Here is a 16,284-nt window from a genome sequence, read left to right as displayed (position 1 = left end):
CTAAGGTGCCACAAGTACTCCTTTTCTTATTTTCTTCACTTTCCTTTGGAAAAACTCTCCAAGTTGATATTCAGCTCTTTGATGTAGCAGGCTGCCTAAAGAAGGACTTTATTTTAAATGCTCTGCAGTGACACTTTTAAAGTTAATATTTGTTCAAAAAGTAAAAAACTGTATTTGTGATTACAAGCTAGCCTCCAGCCACTTCAAGGAAGCCTCTGAATACACCCCCCCACCTGCAGGACTGAAAGGAAAGGAGATGAAATTCCATTCCTCCACAAAACTGAACTGCTAGCAAATATTAGAGAGGTCTTGGTATAAGCTCATTTGTTGAGATACCAGAATCGAGTGTGGGGATGGTAGAGGGTACAATTCGATATAAAAAGCTGATGGCAATGTACTTGACAATAACCCCTATAAACAGAGACAAGGATAGCTGTTCTCTAGTTGTAAGAAATTGTCAAATTATTTCAAAGGGCACTAGAGAAGACTGGAGACTTCTGTAACCATAGTGCAACCAATCTCAGTTTACACTGGCTTCTGGTATACAGTAGGTAGAGTTCTTGAACCTAACCTACAATTATTTTCTTGAAGTGAATATCAGGTACAAAGTAGCAATTGCCAAAAGCCAACTTCAACACACACTTTGCCATTTATAATTGGAAGTGTTTAGCCTGAGGGCTTGATTAGGAACTTACCCACGAATCTGGGTGGATTAAAAAAACTTGATTGAAAAAAAATTAAAATTTATTTAAATCAAATGTTTTATTTAAATTAAATATTTTTATTTCAAAAATCAACCTATTAAAACTAATTTTTATATTAAGACAATCTATATTAAGGCCTATTAATCTAAATTATTAATAATATTAATCTATATTAATTTTATAATCAATTAAAACAATTCAATATTACTTTCTAATTTAATCAGTACATGTTTGCTGTCAAATTTTAAAGAAAGTTCAACCACTGAATTGGTGGAAGTCCCTGGCTAAGCACCTGGAGCCAGTGTTTGCTGAAGTGCTAAACCAGCTTTTGACAGCAGTAAGCTTCTTCTGCAGGTGCAGAGAGAATACTTTCTTCATTTCAGTCTATTGAACTAGTTCATTTCAAAGACGATTTCATTTCATTCAAAACTGAGAAATTAACTGGGAGTTGAAAAAGAAGGAAGCCTTGTTTTTCTCTCCAAGCTATGAATAAAACTGAGGTGTGAGAGGAGGAGATCTGGCTAACTCTAAAATCCTGAAGGACACAGTGACTAGAAACAATCAGCTCAATTCATGTCATTTATTTAATAAATCAGTTACTCTTACATGGAACACATGTTTTGATATTCTACAGGTTAGCAATAGGCACACTCCAAGCCTCGAACCCACCAAGCTTCAACCTGTAATATACAGCCACTGGTCCCCTGCACACTCACATTATCCAGAGATTCACTCCTTCCAGAGAAACAGTATAACCCAGCTCACCAGGTCTACCACAGATCACTGTTCTTACAGGTATGTTTACAGTGAAATCAAGTGTCAGTTTATTTAACAAGGAATAGAGATTCAAGTAAAAATATTGGAAACAAATGTTAAAATGTAAAATAAAATCATAACATGCTTTCTAAAGTCTAGACTTAATTAACAAGATACTATCCTGTCTAACCAAGTACTCCTCATGCAAAACCCTGAAGCATTTTACAGCTAGTTTCGCTGTGACCCTTTTTTCATGAGAAACATGCTGTTTGTCTCCTCAGTGAAAGAGCCCGTGTGTTGCTTGTTACCCCAAGATATACAAAAAGAATCTTTTGTCTTTATTCATAAACAGGGACACACACACACCCCTCCCCATTGTTTGTTTCATCCTATAGATTTCCTTTCTTGTAGATTTTGCAATCTCTTATTTTGCCAGTGGCTCATGCAAACAGGCATACATTGTGAGGCAAATGATACGCAAAATAACCAGACACAGAGATAGGCGTCTGTTACCTTGGAAATATTCCTTTCAGGCAAGGAGTATGTCTAGGGTGACCAGACAGCAAATGTGAAAAATCAGGACAGGGGGTGGGGGGATAATAAGAGCCTATATAAGAAAAAGACCCAAAAATCAGTACTGTCCCTATAAAATCGGGACATCTGGTCACCCTAAGTATGTCACCACCTGGAGATCTGCCTTAATGCCAAGGCGACAAGAACACAATTTTCAGTATAGATACACAACTCCTTAAAGATTATCCTTCCATATATGTCGCAATGACTAAGAAGACCAGTGGGCTACTGGCTCTCAGTAGAGCCCTCACATGACAACTTTCGGTGAACTATCACGCATATATCTGATCCAGGTGATTCCGGTAAAGCCGCATGCACTCCTTGTGCCTTTTGTCAATTGGCACCAAGGGATCCTTGGATCACACCCTCCAGTTGTACTCTCTCTGGCTTAATCATTTGGAAAAAAGAATAAGTAGGTGTGCAAAATTTGTATTAAATAAATTGAAGACAAAGAAATGACAGAGTAATTCAAGCTCATGGATAAATGGCTGATGTTGGTCCATAAAGACAAAGTAATAAAATAAAGGATAGCGAAAACTTCAAAAAGGTCACATACATATAGATCTAGGATTATATTGAATAGAACTAAATATTGTGCACTGCTCCTAGTAGTCGCTTTAATAGCAAAGAACTGTAAATAAATACAATTTTTTTTTTTACTATTAAATATCAAGTCATCCAACTTATACTAGTCAAGTAACAAAGCCTCATTTCAGATAACGTACTCAAATGTTGTGGGTTTATTACATCATTACTTTGCAAAAGCCAACAGGCTTAAACTAGTATTTCATTTCACTTTGAAGGCCTGCTCTTGTAGTCATAGCAATTGAGAATTCAGTCTGTCTTGTATATGTTAACAGCAGCTAATAGAAAATATTAGCAATTTTTAACCACTGCATCTGGCAAAGCATACCGCTATACCTGTGCTATCCTTTACTTAAAAGTTAGGACAAAACAATTTACTAGTTTAAGACAGTAGAATGAACAGATGTGCCTTTTCAAGCAAAAACAGCTTCAGAAGGCAGGTGGGAACTAAGCTGGTGGACCAATTTCAAAGGGAAATGCTACTTTTCACCTGTTGCAGTCAGCCGTTCTCAAAATATTTCAGGAGTGGCTGGACTTCTTGAAATGTCAACTGTTACTTAAATACTGAACTCTTTCAAAGGATTTTTTAAAGGATTTTTTTTTAAGTGACATTTAAAATTTAAGGTAACATATCAGAATAGCAATATGTTCATTTCTGAGCAACTGGGACACATCTTCAGTGGCTGAAGGACTGGCATCAATCCTCAGCACACCTGAGCCACACACATATAGCCTAAGAACAATGTGGCTCACTGCTTAATTCTTGCACAGGTACACTATTTTTTTTTTTTTTTTTTTTTTTAGTGACTATTATGAAGATCTCTGGTTCTTACGCAAGCAAGACTCAAATTCTACACCAAAAGCTGTTAGTGGTTATTGTATAACCAGATAATGGCATAGAGAGTACACTTATAAAGTTTGCGGATAATACGAAGGTGGGAGAGGTTGCAAGTGCTTTGGAGGATTAGATTAAAATTCAAAATGATCTGGACAAACTGGAGAAATGGTCTGAAGTAAACAGGACAAAATTCAATAAGGACAAATGCAAAGTACTCCACTTATGAAGGAACAATGGGAAATGACTGCCTAGGAAAGCGTACTGCAGAAAGGGATCTGGGGGTCATAGTGGATCACAAGCTAAATATGAGTGAACAGTGTAACACTGGTGCAAAAAGAGCAAACATTCTGGGATGTATTTGCAGGAGTGTTGTAAGCAAGACACGAGAAGCAATTCTTCTGCTCTACTCCACATTGATTAGGCATCAGCTGGAATAGTTTTGGGCGCCACATTTCAGGGAAGATCTGGACAAATTGGAGGAAGTCCATAGAAGAGCAACAAAAATGATTAAAGGTTTAGAAAACATGACCTCTGAGGGAATATTGAAAAAATTGGGTTTGTTTAGACTGGAGACTGAGAGGGGACATGATAACCTTTTCCAAGTACATAAAAGGTTGTTACAGAGAGGAGGGAGAAAAATTGTTCTCCTTAACATGAGGATAGAACAAGAAGCAATGGTCTTAAATTGCAGCAAGGGAAGTTTAGGTTGGACATTAGGAAAAACTTCCTGTCAGGCTAGTTAAGCACTGGAATAAATTGCTTACAGAGGTTGTGGAATCTCCATCATTGGAGATTTTAAACTGTAAGGATGGTCTAAATCATGGGTGGGCAAACTTTTTGGCCTGAGGGCCACATCCGGGAATAGAAATTGTATGGTGGGCCATGAATGCTCACAAAATTGGGGTTGGTATGTGGGAGGGGGTAAGGGCTCGGGTTGGGGGTGAAGGCTCTGAGGTGGGGCTGGGGATGAGGAGTTTGGGATGTAGGAGGGTGCTCTGGGATGGGACCGAGGGGGTCGGAGGGGGATGGGTTGGGGCATGGGGAGAGGCTCAGGGGTGCAAGCTCCAAGCAGCACTTACCTCAAGCAGCTCCCAGAAGAAGTGGCATGTCCCTTCTCCAGCTCCTACACTGAGGCGCGACTAGGCAGCTCTGCACACTGCCCCATCTGCAGATATTGTCCCTGCAGGTACCGCCCCTGCAGCTCCCATTGGAGTGCGTAGGAGCCAGAGCAGGGCCATGCCGCAGCTTCCGGGAGCCGCATGGAGCGGTCCCCGACCCTGCGCCCTGGCTGGAGTGCCAGAGCAGGGCCGAGCCACGCGGTGTGGCCCCTGACCCTGCGCCCCGGCTGGAGCAGGACCAACCCAGCACCCCAGCTGGAGCGCCAGAGTACTGGCCTACGAATCAATGAACCTGCCAGACAAAGGAAAGCTCTTCAACTCACACAATAATGACTCTTTGGATCAGGAGCAGATTTACCATGAAAGCAACCACAGGGGCCCCCAATGACAGGGAGGCCCCAAAACACAGAACAAATATCTGACAACCTTTCCCCAAGACCCGCCCAGCAGCGCAGCAGGGCTCAAGCAGGCAGGCTGTCTGCATGCCATGGCCAGTGGCCCCACACCACTCCCGAAAGCAGCTGGCTGCTGGCACATCTCTGGACGCTCCCTGCCCGCTCTGCCTCCCTCCCTATGCTCCGCTTTGCTCCCAGAAGCGGCCGGCATGTCCCTGCAGCTCCGGAGGGTGCCTCCACACACTATGCCTGCCCCAAGCACAGGCTCCGCAGCTCCCATTGGCTGGGAACTGAGGTCAATGTGAGCTGCGGGGCAGTGCCTGTGGGCAGCAGTGCAGGGAGATCCTCTGGGCCCCTCCCTCCGCCACCTAGGATCCGCTGCCGGAGGGTGGGGTGTGCCGGTCGCTGTGGGAGCCGTGCCACCCAAGGTAAGCACTGCCCCCAACCCCCTTCCCCAGCCCAGAGCCCGCACCCAAACTTCCTCACAAAGCCCCCCCCCCCCCACAACCCCTCCTGCACCCCAACCCCCTGCTCCAACCAAGGTACCTCACTTTATTTTCATTTACTTCCCATTACTTATAATATAGGAGGAGGAGGAAGAAAAAAAGAATGAAAAGCGGGGGGGGAGATAAGTGCGAATGTTTTTTTTCTTGGCTGATCGGGGGGGGGGGGGGTGGCCATGGCGAAAATGAAGCTGCGCACAGGGCCCCACTAACTCTAAATCCACCACTGCTTTTGGGTGCAATTACAATATGGAAACTTCAACTCTTTCTATAGGGAGTTTCATTCTTGGTGCTTATAAATCATGGACCCCCCCCCCCCCAATCATAGGCAAGCCATAACAATCCATTACTTTGGGCTGGACTTCAAAGTGGAAGAGGACTCTGGTGTTAATGCCTGCTTCCTATACTGGGGAAATTTATTATTTACAAAGACCAAACACAGAGAGACTGCTTTTGGAACTGGTGAGGCAAGAATATGGGCAAGTCTAACCTAGGCTCTAGTATAGAGCAAGCATATATTTAGTGTGTTAAAAACATCTGTTTTTCTCCAGTAGCACATTAGCTTTATTTGTTGGGGTACTGTATACACATTTTATTTTGTTTATGTTGGCAGGGTTTAACACCCGAAGATAGAAAAACATGAGCCAAGATTTCTGCCACTTACAAAATGAAAGAAGTATATTTTTAAATTATGAAGCTTAGTGCCTCAATAGTCCAAAGCAATCTTACCATCTATGTTTTGGAATATACTTGTAAAATGAGCAGTTTTATTTTTAACTGTGACACACTAAATATTCACAACTAGTCAAATAATTTGATTAAACAGTTCTAGTTCTCTAAATTTCATGGTATTTTATATTGTGGAAAGCTGTTCAAAGCAACAAGTTAGTCCCATTGCTTTAGAATCATAGAATATCAGGGCTGGAAGGGACCTCAGGAGGTCATCTAGTCCAACCCCCTGCTCAAAGCAGGACCAATCCCCAATTTTTGCCCCAGATCCCTAAATGGCCCCCTCAAGGATTGAACTCACAACCCTGGGTTTAGCAGGCCAACGCTCAAACCACTGAGCTATCCCTCCCTCCCTCCTTTACAACACTGTAACCTACTCTGTCACCTGTTCATGAGGTGACAATTCCAACAGTACTAAAGTTGGAATAGCCTATAAAAATAAGGCACGAAGGAACCAGCATATTTAACAATACAGTTCTCACAGTAGTTTGACAAATTTCAGAGGTGATGGCTTCTATCCCTTTGTAATTAAGATCAATTACACAACTTCCTGTCACAACAAAATTGTTTCTGGTCAGATAAAAGTCACGTAAACAAAAGAAATCTACCTATGCATATCTTGTAATTTTAAATAAGATTTTCAAAAGACCATTAAATTAGATGTTTTAACAGACTGGCAGACAATTCACAGATAGAAAAGGAGTACTTGTGGCACCTCAGAGACTAACAAATTTATTTGAGCATAAGCTTTCGTGAGCTACAGCTCGCTTCATCGGATGCATGCCACGAAAGCTTATGCTCAAATAAATTTGTTAGTCTTTAAGGTGCCACAAATACTCCTTTTCTTTTTGCGGATACAGACTAACATGGCTACTACTCTGAAAATTCACAGATAGAAATCTATTAAACAACTCATAAGATGTACTACAATTCGTCTTAAAAAAACACAATGGTCTTGAGGTAAGCCATGTAATTGGTAAAGCAAAAACAAAGGCACAAGTTAAAAGGGCTTTTATTTATTTTTTCCAGAAATTAAATCAGTATATGGAGAGACTAGAAATGAATTTTATCTGGTTACAGACATTTAATAATGTTAAGAATCAAGTTTTCAAACAAGATGAAATCTACATACGTAAGACTTCTCCTCCCCTTTAGCTATCGTAAACAGGAGATTTTTTAAATAATGATATGCTCTGGGGAAATGATGTTCTGATGACTCAATCTCTAGATGGTAAAAATAACCTAGAAATACTGAGTCATATAGGCAGCATCAGCATCTGAGCAAATCATCATACAGGACCCAATCTTTTCTTCCATGTACGTCAACTGGAGTTTTGCTAATGACTTCAATGACAATAAGCTCAGGTCCATTAAAAAACAAAAGCAACAAGGAAAACAAACTCATGTTGGCAATCGCCAAAATGTGAGGGAAACCACGTATCCATTGACTGCAGGAAGTTTATGAAGATTATAAACAAAAACAGCTAGAAATAAATTAAGAAAGCAGTGGGTCATGCACTTGAGGCATGACACCAAACTAACTTATTTTTATATGGCCCTGTTTAAGTCCACATTTGTTTTTCTCATTCTATGGGTGGATTGTGGTTTTTTAGGGTAAATTTGCATTACCAAGCATTCTTACCCAATAAATCATCTTCCTGCTTGACATTTTTATTGTTGTTAACATCTTGGCATTTGTTTTCTTTTGGCCTAATCCTGCAAATCCTTACTCACATTAGTAAACCCACTGATTTCAATTGACTACTTGCACAGGAGCAAGCCCTTTGTTTGTAAATACAGTTTACAGCATAGTGATCTCATTTCTTGTATTACGTGTTGCTTCACTGAACTCCCACAGGGTGGAGAGTGCTGAAAGAAGCAGGAAATGGTTTGTATAACTCCCTTCCAACTAACAATGCTATTAAGACACAATTCATATTTTGTTAAATACTCCTCCATAAGAAATCAATTTCAATAGCTAAGATGGTCTTTAAAAGGTTTAATTTTTTCTGCACAAAGGAGTAGACAGTTTTAGAACACTTAATTTAGTTCATTTGTTAGAGATGCCTCTCAGTTTTGGTTTGAATTAATCTCAACAAACCCAAAGGGGAGTTCACTTCTGCACACAAGACAGCAAAGAGAACTAGTTCTACTTTGGTTTGTCACTAAGAATACAGCTGAGAACACTTCAAAACTTACCCATTTCAGCAAACCTAGCAGTGAAAAAGACTAAAACTGAAAGGAAATTAAGGAATTAAAATTTTAAAAAAATAAGGGTGCAGATAGGGAGCATAAAGCTTTACTTCTAAATTTTGGAGATCCTCTCTCTGTCCTCCTTAAAAGTGCATTTATTTTGTTTGCAAGTATTAAAAATACGCCAGTTAACACTTTTTTCTAAGAACCAAAATGTACTCTGTGTCCTAAAAAGTTTCTTCCTACAACACCTCAACATACGAAAAAAAGGCCCAATCCTGCAAACAGATCCACACATGTGGATCCTTAGCCCACAGAGTCCCATTGACTAAAATGGGACTCCATGCTGGGGTAAAGATCTGCCTGTATAGATCTCCCTGAGGAATAGGGCCCAAAACTGGCAACTAAGGATCTGATCCTGCAAAACAAGTGTCTTTGCTCACGCAAGTAGTGCCATTTACCCATTGACTCCAATGGGACCAACAGAATCAGTCAGGCTGATTGATTTCAAGTTAAAATCCAGATCTTACATTAGTACCACAAAAGCACAGTGTACTTGACATACTGGATCCTCTTATTATAGTCTTTATTTTTCCTGCTGGAAGAGTGACTTAGCAAATTCCAAACTAGACCTCCCAAGGAAATGAATTATCTATTAAATAACATATGTCTCTAAAAATATGTTGAGCCTGAGATCACATTCTTGAGAAGTCAGCATACAGCTCCTTGGTGTTTCCAGCACCCCACAACTGAATGAAGCTTAAATGTGACAAATGACATAATAAAAGTGAAATTACAACATTGCAAATAACGAGAAAAATGGTTGGGTCAATTACCTCCAAGAAATCAAGTAGGCAAATGCAGAAAGAATCTAACCCGGGGCGGGCAAACTTTTTGGCCTAAGGACCATATTGGGTTTCTGAAATTGTATGGAGGACCGGTTAGGGGAGGCTGTGCCTCCCGAAACAGACAGGTGTGGCTTGGCCCCCAACCCCATCCGACCCCCCCGCTTCTCGCCCCCTGACGGCCCCCCTGGGACTCCTTCCTCATCCAACCCCCCTGTCCCCTGAAGACCCCCCTGGGACTCCTGCCCCATCCACCGCTCGCCCCGCTCCCTGTGCCCTGACCGCCCCCAGACCCGCCACCGCCCCATCCAACCCCTCCTTTCATTCCTGACTGTCCCCCTGGGACCCCTGCCCCATCCAACCACCCCTTCTCCCTGTCCCGCCCAGAATCCCTGCCCCACCTGCCCCCTGCTGTCCCATCCAATGCCCCCTCTCCTTCCTGACTGCCCCCCCCGGGACTCCTGCCCTCATTCAACCCCCTGTTCCCCGCCCTCTGACCGTCCTGAACCCTACTCACACCCTCGCCCCCTGACCACCACCCCAAACTCCCCTGCCCTCTATCCAACCCCCCCGCTTCCTGCCCCCTTACTGCGCTGTCTGGAGTACCGGTGGCTGGCGGCGCTACAGCCGTGCTACCCAGAGCATCAGGACAGGCAGCCGCGCCGCCCGGCTGGAGCCAGCCAAGCCACCACGCAGCCCAGAGCGCCGGGTCAGGCCACCCAGAGTATTGTGCCAGTGGCGCAGTGAGCTGAGGCTGCAGGGGCTGGGGGAAAGCAGGAGAGGGGCTGGGGGCTAGCCTTCCGAGCCAGGAGCTCAGGGGCCAGTTCCCTGGATGTGGCCCGCGACATGTAGTTTGCCCACCTCTGATCTAAAGTGTCTTTTCTGAAAGGGTACCACAGAAGCAAACCTAGTGTTTTTCTCTTGTATAGAAATAAACTTTACAAGTATTAATTTAGCCTCCCTGCACATCTGTGAATTAGGGAAGTGTTCTCCCCCATTTATACATAGAACTGAGGAACAGAGAAGTTATCAACATTTTCTAAAATGTCCACTAATTTTGGATGCCTCAGATGTTAAGTACCCGCTCTGATATACCTAGGAGCCTGATTTTCAGAGGTGCTAAGTAACCATCCGTTCCATTTAAGTCAATGAAAGGTGCTGGCCCTCAGAACTTAATGGAAATCAGGATCTACTGATCTCAAGTTAAGCATCCAAAAACTGGGGAACCCAAAAATCAGTGAACAATTCTGAAAATGTTGGCCTATATGACTTGCCCGAAGTCAGAAAGAAAATCCACAGCTGAGTCAGGAATACCCCAGTCCTCTATCAGTATTGCATCCCAACACTGGGCCATAGCTCCTCCCTTTAAACAGGTTACTCAGTTTGTAAGGATGCTTAAAAGGTCACAGCCACAAAATGTGGATTTTTTTACTCTCCTCCTGTATTTCCTATTATTTCAGTAGGAAGCTGACAATTGCCTGAGGGGGCTCAGAGGAGAGCCACAAAAATGATAAATGGATTGGAAAACAAGCCTTATCGAGAAAGACTCAAGGAGCTCCATACAGTATATTTCGCATATCAAAGACAACGTCAAGGGATAATTCGATCACAGTTTAAGTACCCACAGGGAAAAAGAAATTTGGTAATACAGGGCTCCTCGATTTAGCAGACTAAGGTATAACAAGATCTAATGGTTGGAAGTTAAAGCTAGACAATTCAGACTCAAATTTTTTAAGAGCGAGGGTACTTATCCATTAGAATAACTTCAAGGGTTGTGGTCGATTTTCCGTCACTGGACATCTTTAAATCAATATTGGATGTTTTTCTAAAAGATATGCTCTAACTCAAACAAGAATTAATTCAGGGAAGTCCTGTTGCCTGTGTTATGCAGGAGGTCAAACTAGCTGATCACAATGGTCCCTTCTGGCCTTTGAATCTATGTATACAGTGGTTAAAATGTTATTAAACTAGGACAAATAAATATCCAAGGTCAACAACCCTACTCTAGGATTATGTTCTGCAGATTTTTGCATGTGTATTTCCAACATTTGGCATGTTTCTCATTGGAGTCAGCTATTTCAGAAGGGTTGGGATTAAAAATAATAAATACAATCCTATTTCATTTATATGGTAAATTATTATTTAGCTAACTTTCTGAACACTGGGTATTGAAATTCAAACAGTCTTCTTGCACCAACCATTAAAAAGAAAAATATAATAGGTCAATTGCTTCTACATTTGTTAGTCTCTAAGGTGCCACAAGTACTCCTTTTCTTTTTGCTTCTACAAGGATCACAGCTGACAATTAAACAAGTTTACCAAATTTAACCCTAAATAGCTGTATCTCATATGCATGCCATACACAAAAACTTAATAGTTTGGCACCACTCTAATAGAAACTTAACTTACCAGTATAGCAAAACAAAAAAAACAAGTCTTTAATTTGCAAATACTGAAGGTTAAAATCAGGAAGTAATATGCAACAGTTTTCCCCAAAAATTAAGAAATAAAGAATGAAAAATAATTGCTGCTCTTCTACCCACAATATAATTTTAGTTAAATCAGGGATAGCATAATCTGTCTTTAGTTTCTGAAGAAGTTATAAACTGGGGAGCTATTTAAAGAAAAACAGAGTGTTCAAGTCTCCACATTTATACAATTAAATTACTCTTCTTTCCAGGCACAGAATCAACAGTAGTCCTTCATATCCTCCTTTCAATACAGTGCAGGTCCTATTCCACATTGAAATAGGCACCATTTGAAGTGATTACCGCAATTGCAGAAGTACATATATGCCAAAATTAATGCAATTTTCCTTCTAACTACCACAAGTGTTCTGGTGTGTCCGTGCACACACACACATACACGCACACACATTTATCGCAAATTAGTTCAAACTAACAATATTAAAACCAAGCCAAATCCAACATCAACATTCTAAACCTCTGATGCATATACACTCCAATTTTAGGTGTAACAGTAAAATTTTCAAAGCACCTATCTGACTTGGGATTTAGGCTTCTTATCTAAAGAGTAATGTGCATCTATTTATACAATACTATTAATGCACTAAATTGGATATATACAAGATACAGAATTTGCCAAATATTAAGTCATCCAGAATCATATACTATCACTATTCTCTATGGACAGGGTCTACTAGTAACAAAATGGAACTTTTTAAGCTGCAGAACTAGTTTATGGAACCAGTTGTATCCCAAAAGCATTGTTTCCAATATTGTGACACGTCACAATAAGTACGTTTGGCCTTTAAAAAGTTAAGAAAATAAAAAACTACTCGTCAGACAACACACCTTTTAATGAAAGCAGCATAATCTTTTATATTCAGCTAAGTTAGCAAATAAATACTGTAGATTACTTAGACTGGTTTCAGATATGCAAAGTCCAATTACTACATTAGTTTTCTAATAATGTTCAGAAACAAAGCAAAATAATTTGGTCTCATACTTTTTAGAAACCAAATACACTTCTACAAATCAAAATCAGACCGTAGAACTCCTAACACTGCTAATTCACATGCTACAAAAATCACATGGCAGCAGGAAAACAGTTTTTTAATATGAGCTACAAAAAACAGAACATTATTCAGAAGATTATATAAAACAAATATGCATCAGTTCTTTGAAGAGCAACTGTGGAATACATGTGGCCTTTTCCAATCTATTAGTGGTACTCTTGTTTTATAAAGTGGAACACACACACATGCATCACTAGAAGAGAATAAATGAATTTATCCCACTGCAATCAAACTGACCGGAAAAGACACCTTCTATATTTGGCCATTATCAGGTGTATAAACCTACTATGCTATATACAGAAAACAAGCAATACTTCCAGGCAAATATACATAACCACAGACAAGGCAGAGTTCCATTGAGCAACTGAGTCTTGTGTCTGATCTTTTTGTAATGTAAGTCATTGTATCAAATACTAAGGCTATGTCTACACTTAAGGTGCTGCAGCTGCACCACTGCAGTGCTTCTTGTCTAAACCAAGTCTTAGGTCACCTTAACTATGTCTCTCTCGGGATCTGAACACCCCAAGTAACGTAGCTAGACTTAAATCTCAAGTGTAGGCCAGACCTAACAACACAGTCATTTTCCTTCCTGCTTGAATGCTGAGTACTGTATAGAAAAACACAGAACAAAACGCAAAGGTGAATGACATTGAAATGTCTAGAGTTTGGTTCCGTAAGGACTTTTTCAAGGGCGCTGACCAGTCACAACTGCCACTAAAGTCAACGAGAGCAGCAAGGAGTTCAGCAACTCTGAAAAGCCAAGGCCCAGGTTTTTTGCTTGCACAGCTGTGAAATTAAAGGGACAACCTAAGGTACTTCAGCCCCCAAACATTTATTTCTTTGTTTTACAAAACCTAACATGAACAGAAATGTGTCCATGCCACTGCTTTGAAATTTCAATGAACATTAGGGGGAGTGTTTTTAAATCCAAGCACAATGTTCCCAACTAAATCATGCCACTATTGCCCGTATCAGGACTCGGGAGAACCAAAGAGAAACAAGAGCAAAAGTGAAACTGACCAATCTATCATCCCCGTCCGGACAGGGTAAAATGCCCATGCCCACATGATAAATAGCGACACACATTTTAATTCTTCCAGCTATTATTAGCAGCACAGATTCGGAAGCTGCGGTTGAACGTATCCGGCGGGGAGGGGTGAGGGTGTTTAAACGAGGTGCCACTGGGTTTTGTAACTCAGGGGGTCCCCTCTGATCTGCGGGTTACAAGTCACCCCGGGCACTGTGCCCCTGGCCTGACGTTGGGGGCGGCTGAGACCATCCTGCAGCATGTGGGGTCAGGCGAAACACCACAAAGAGCGGGGCGGGGGGGGGGGCTGTAAAACTTTGTGACGCTGGAAACGCCTTTCCCCTCCTGCCCGGCCCGAGGGTGGGTCCAGGGCCCAAGCGAGGCACAATCACACGGGCCCCGGGGGTGAGGGGGGGGGTCTCCGGGATCCCCCGGCCCTGGCGGTTACACTGGGGGGGGGCGGCCGCCGAGCCCAGCCCCGAGGTGGCGGGGGTTCATCCCCACAACGCCCCGGGGGCTGCCCCAGCCCCTTCCTCGCTGGCCCCTGGGCCTGGCCCGGGGGCAGAGAAACACCAGCCTCCCCCCACCCCAACCGCGGGTCTCCTGGGACTCGCCCCCGACGGGGGGGGGCGGGGGGGGCCGACCCCGCTCCCCTCCCCGCGGCTCCGGGCACAAGCCCGGGCCGGGCCGGGCCCCGCGGCGGCCCCTCACCTTGGTGGCCATGGTGCTGCTGGCGCGGGGTTCCCGCCGCGCGCCTCCCCTGCCCCGCGACGGGCCCGGCTCTCCCGCTGCCGCTGCTGGGCCGCGGCTGCTCCGAGCCGCCCAGTCACAAGTCCCGCCACCGCCCCCTCCGGCTGCCGGGGCTGTTTGGCTGCTCAGCAGAAACCCGCCGCGCTGGGCGGGCCGGAGCTAATGTAGCACCAGGGCAGCGGCCAGGCTGTGTCCCGGCCCCTCCCCGCTCGCTCCTCTCCTTCCTCTCCTCCTGCTCGCTTCCCCTTCTCGCTCCCTGTCCGCCCACCCCCGCTTCGTCCGCGACCCACATTTCTTCCCCCAGCTACCCCGCACCACCCCCCCGACACACACACTGTTGTTTGCACTGTTTAGCTCTTGTTTCTTTGTGAGGATAGATTATTGGAATCAGAAAGGCGGTGAGCCGCATTTTGCTCACTTACATAGGTGTAAATTCGGAGTGACTCCGGATTTACACTGGCATACTTGATGACAGAATCTGGCCCTGAATATTCAGACTTGCTTCAGCTCGCCTCGCCCATTTGCTGGAAGCCTAGGTCCTTTGGGTTATTAACATTCTTAGGTTTCAGAGTAGCAGCTGTGTTAGTCTGTATTCGCAAAAAGAAAAGGAGTACTTGTGGCACCTTAGAGAGTAACCAATTTATTTGAGCATAAGTTTTCGTGAGCTACAGCTCACTTCATCCGATGCATTCAGTGGCAAATAACATTCTTAGGCAGTTTGTACAATCTCTCTAGCCATCTGAAATCTGCTTTTTGGGGAGGAGGGGTCAGCATCCTCATTCAACTTCTTTTTGCTTCGGCCATTAATGTACTGGAGGAATCTCCACTGGTAGATTCACTTGAAGCTGCTGGCATATTTACCTTCCTACCAAAAAAATACCACTAATGCAAAAGTGAATGCATTTGTAATCAACCATTCCCACTGCCAAATATTTCTTTAAAATGCAGACAAAACAACATTTGACTGTCTGTGTGTTGTTGGGGTTTTTTGGTTTTTTTTTTGGGGGGGGGGGGTTGCTTTTTCTATGAAAGTATCTTCCATGCAGTCTTGGAACAGTAATTTCAGAAAATTGGACCTCAAGGAAATGAATCTACTATCACATCAAGTTTCCTCTATTACTGTCTTTTGATGTGTAATTCATTTGTGATCTGTGTGTCATCTGGGCCTCAGCAAGCTGATAGTATTACAGTTACACGCAAAAGACCTTAGTGCTTAGAGGTACATCTCCATAGCCCTCGGCAGCAAGCCTCCCTGCCCAGGTCCACAGACTTGGGGTTGCAGAAAGCACATTAAAAATAGCTGTGTAGATGTTAGAGCTGCAGTTCTGGCTCTGAAGCCGAGGGAGGGAGGTGGACTTCAGAACCCAAGCCACAATGTCTACACAGCTATTTTGAGCGTGGTAGTGTGAGCCTAAGTCTTTTGACCCAGGTTGGGTGTCTCGCTGCCACAGGCTGTCTGGATATACCCCTAGTATCTCAGTCATGGACTAGGACCCCATTGTGCTACGTGCTGTACAAATTAAGAACAAAAAAGACAGACTACCCTCTTTGGGGCGGGGACTAAGATCTGGTCTACACCTAAAATGTAGGTTGACCTAGCTACGTTGCTTGGGTGCAGAAAATTCAAGCCCCTGAGAGACACAGGCAAGCAGACCTAAGCCCTAGTACAGATACCTCTAGGTCAACGGAAGAATTCTTTTGTCAACCTAGCTACCATCTTTCAGAACAAT

At 43.3% G+C, this 16,284-nt stretch overlaps 1 protein-coding gene across 5 annotated transcripts in view; it reads right to left on the bottom strand.

Annotated features, from left to right (window-relative positions):
- Positions 1-14,756, bottom strand: part of SNX9 (sorting nexin 9) — a 101,249-nt gene extending 86,493 nt beyond the window's left edge. For 2 of the 5 annotated variants that reach the window (XM_048844133.2, XM_048844131.2), the window contains exon 1: positions 14,516-14,755. In XM_048844133.2, coding sequence (XP_048700090.1) covers positions 14,516-14,527 — 12 coding nt within the window. In that variant the 5' untranslated portion in view covers positions 14,528-14,755. Of the gene's footprint in view, positions 1-14,515 lie in introns of all 5 variants that reach the window. The other 3 variants (XM_048844132.2, XM_048844136.2, XM_048844135.2) reach the window with 3 other exon arrangements.
- Between the last annotated feature and the right edge of the window lie 1,528 nt (positions 14,757-16,284).

The sequence above is a fragment of the Caretta caretta genome, chromosome 3 (genome assembly GCF_965140235.1).
Source record: "Caretta caretta isolate rCarCar2 chromosome 3, rCarCar1.hap1, whole genome shotgun sequence".
Taxonomy (NCBI): domain Eukaryota; kingdom Metazoa; phylum Chordata; order Testudines; family Cheloniidae; genus Caretta; species Caretta caretta.
The sequence above is the reverse complement of the archived record's forward strand: the minus strand, read 5'-3'. Positions and strand labels throughout refer to the sequence as shown.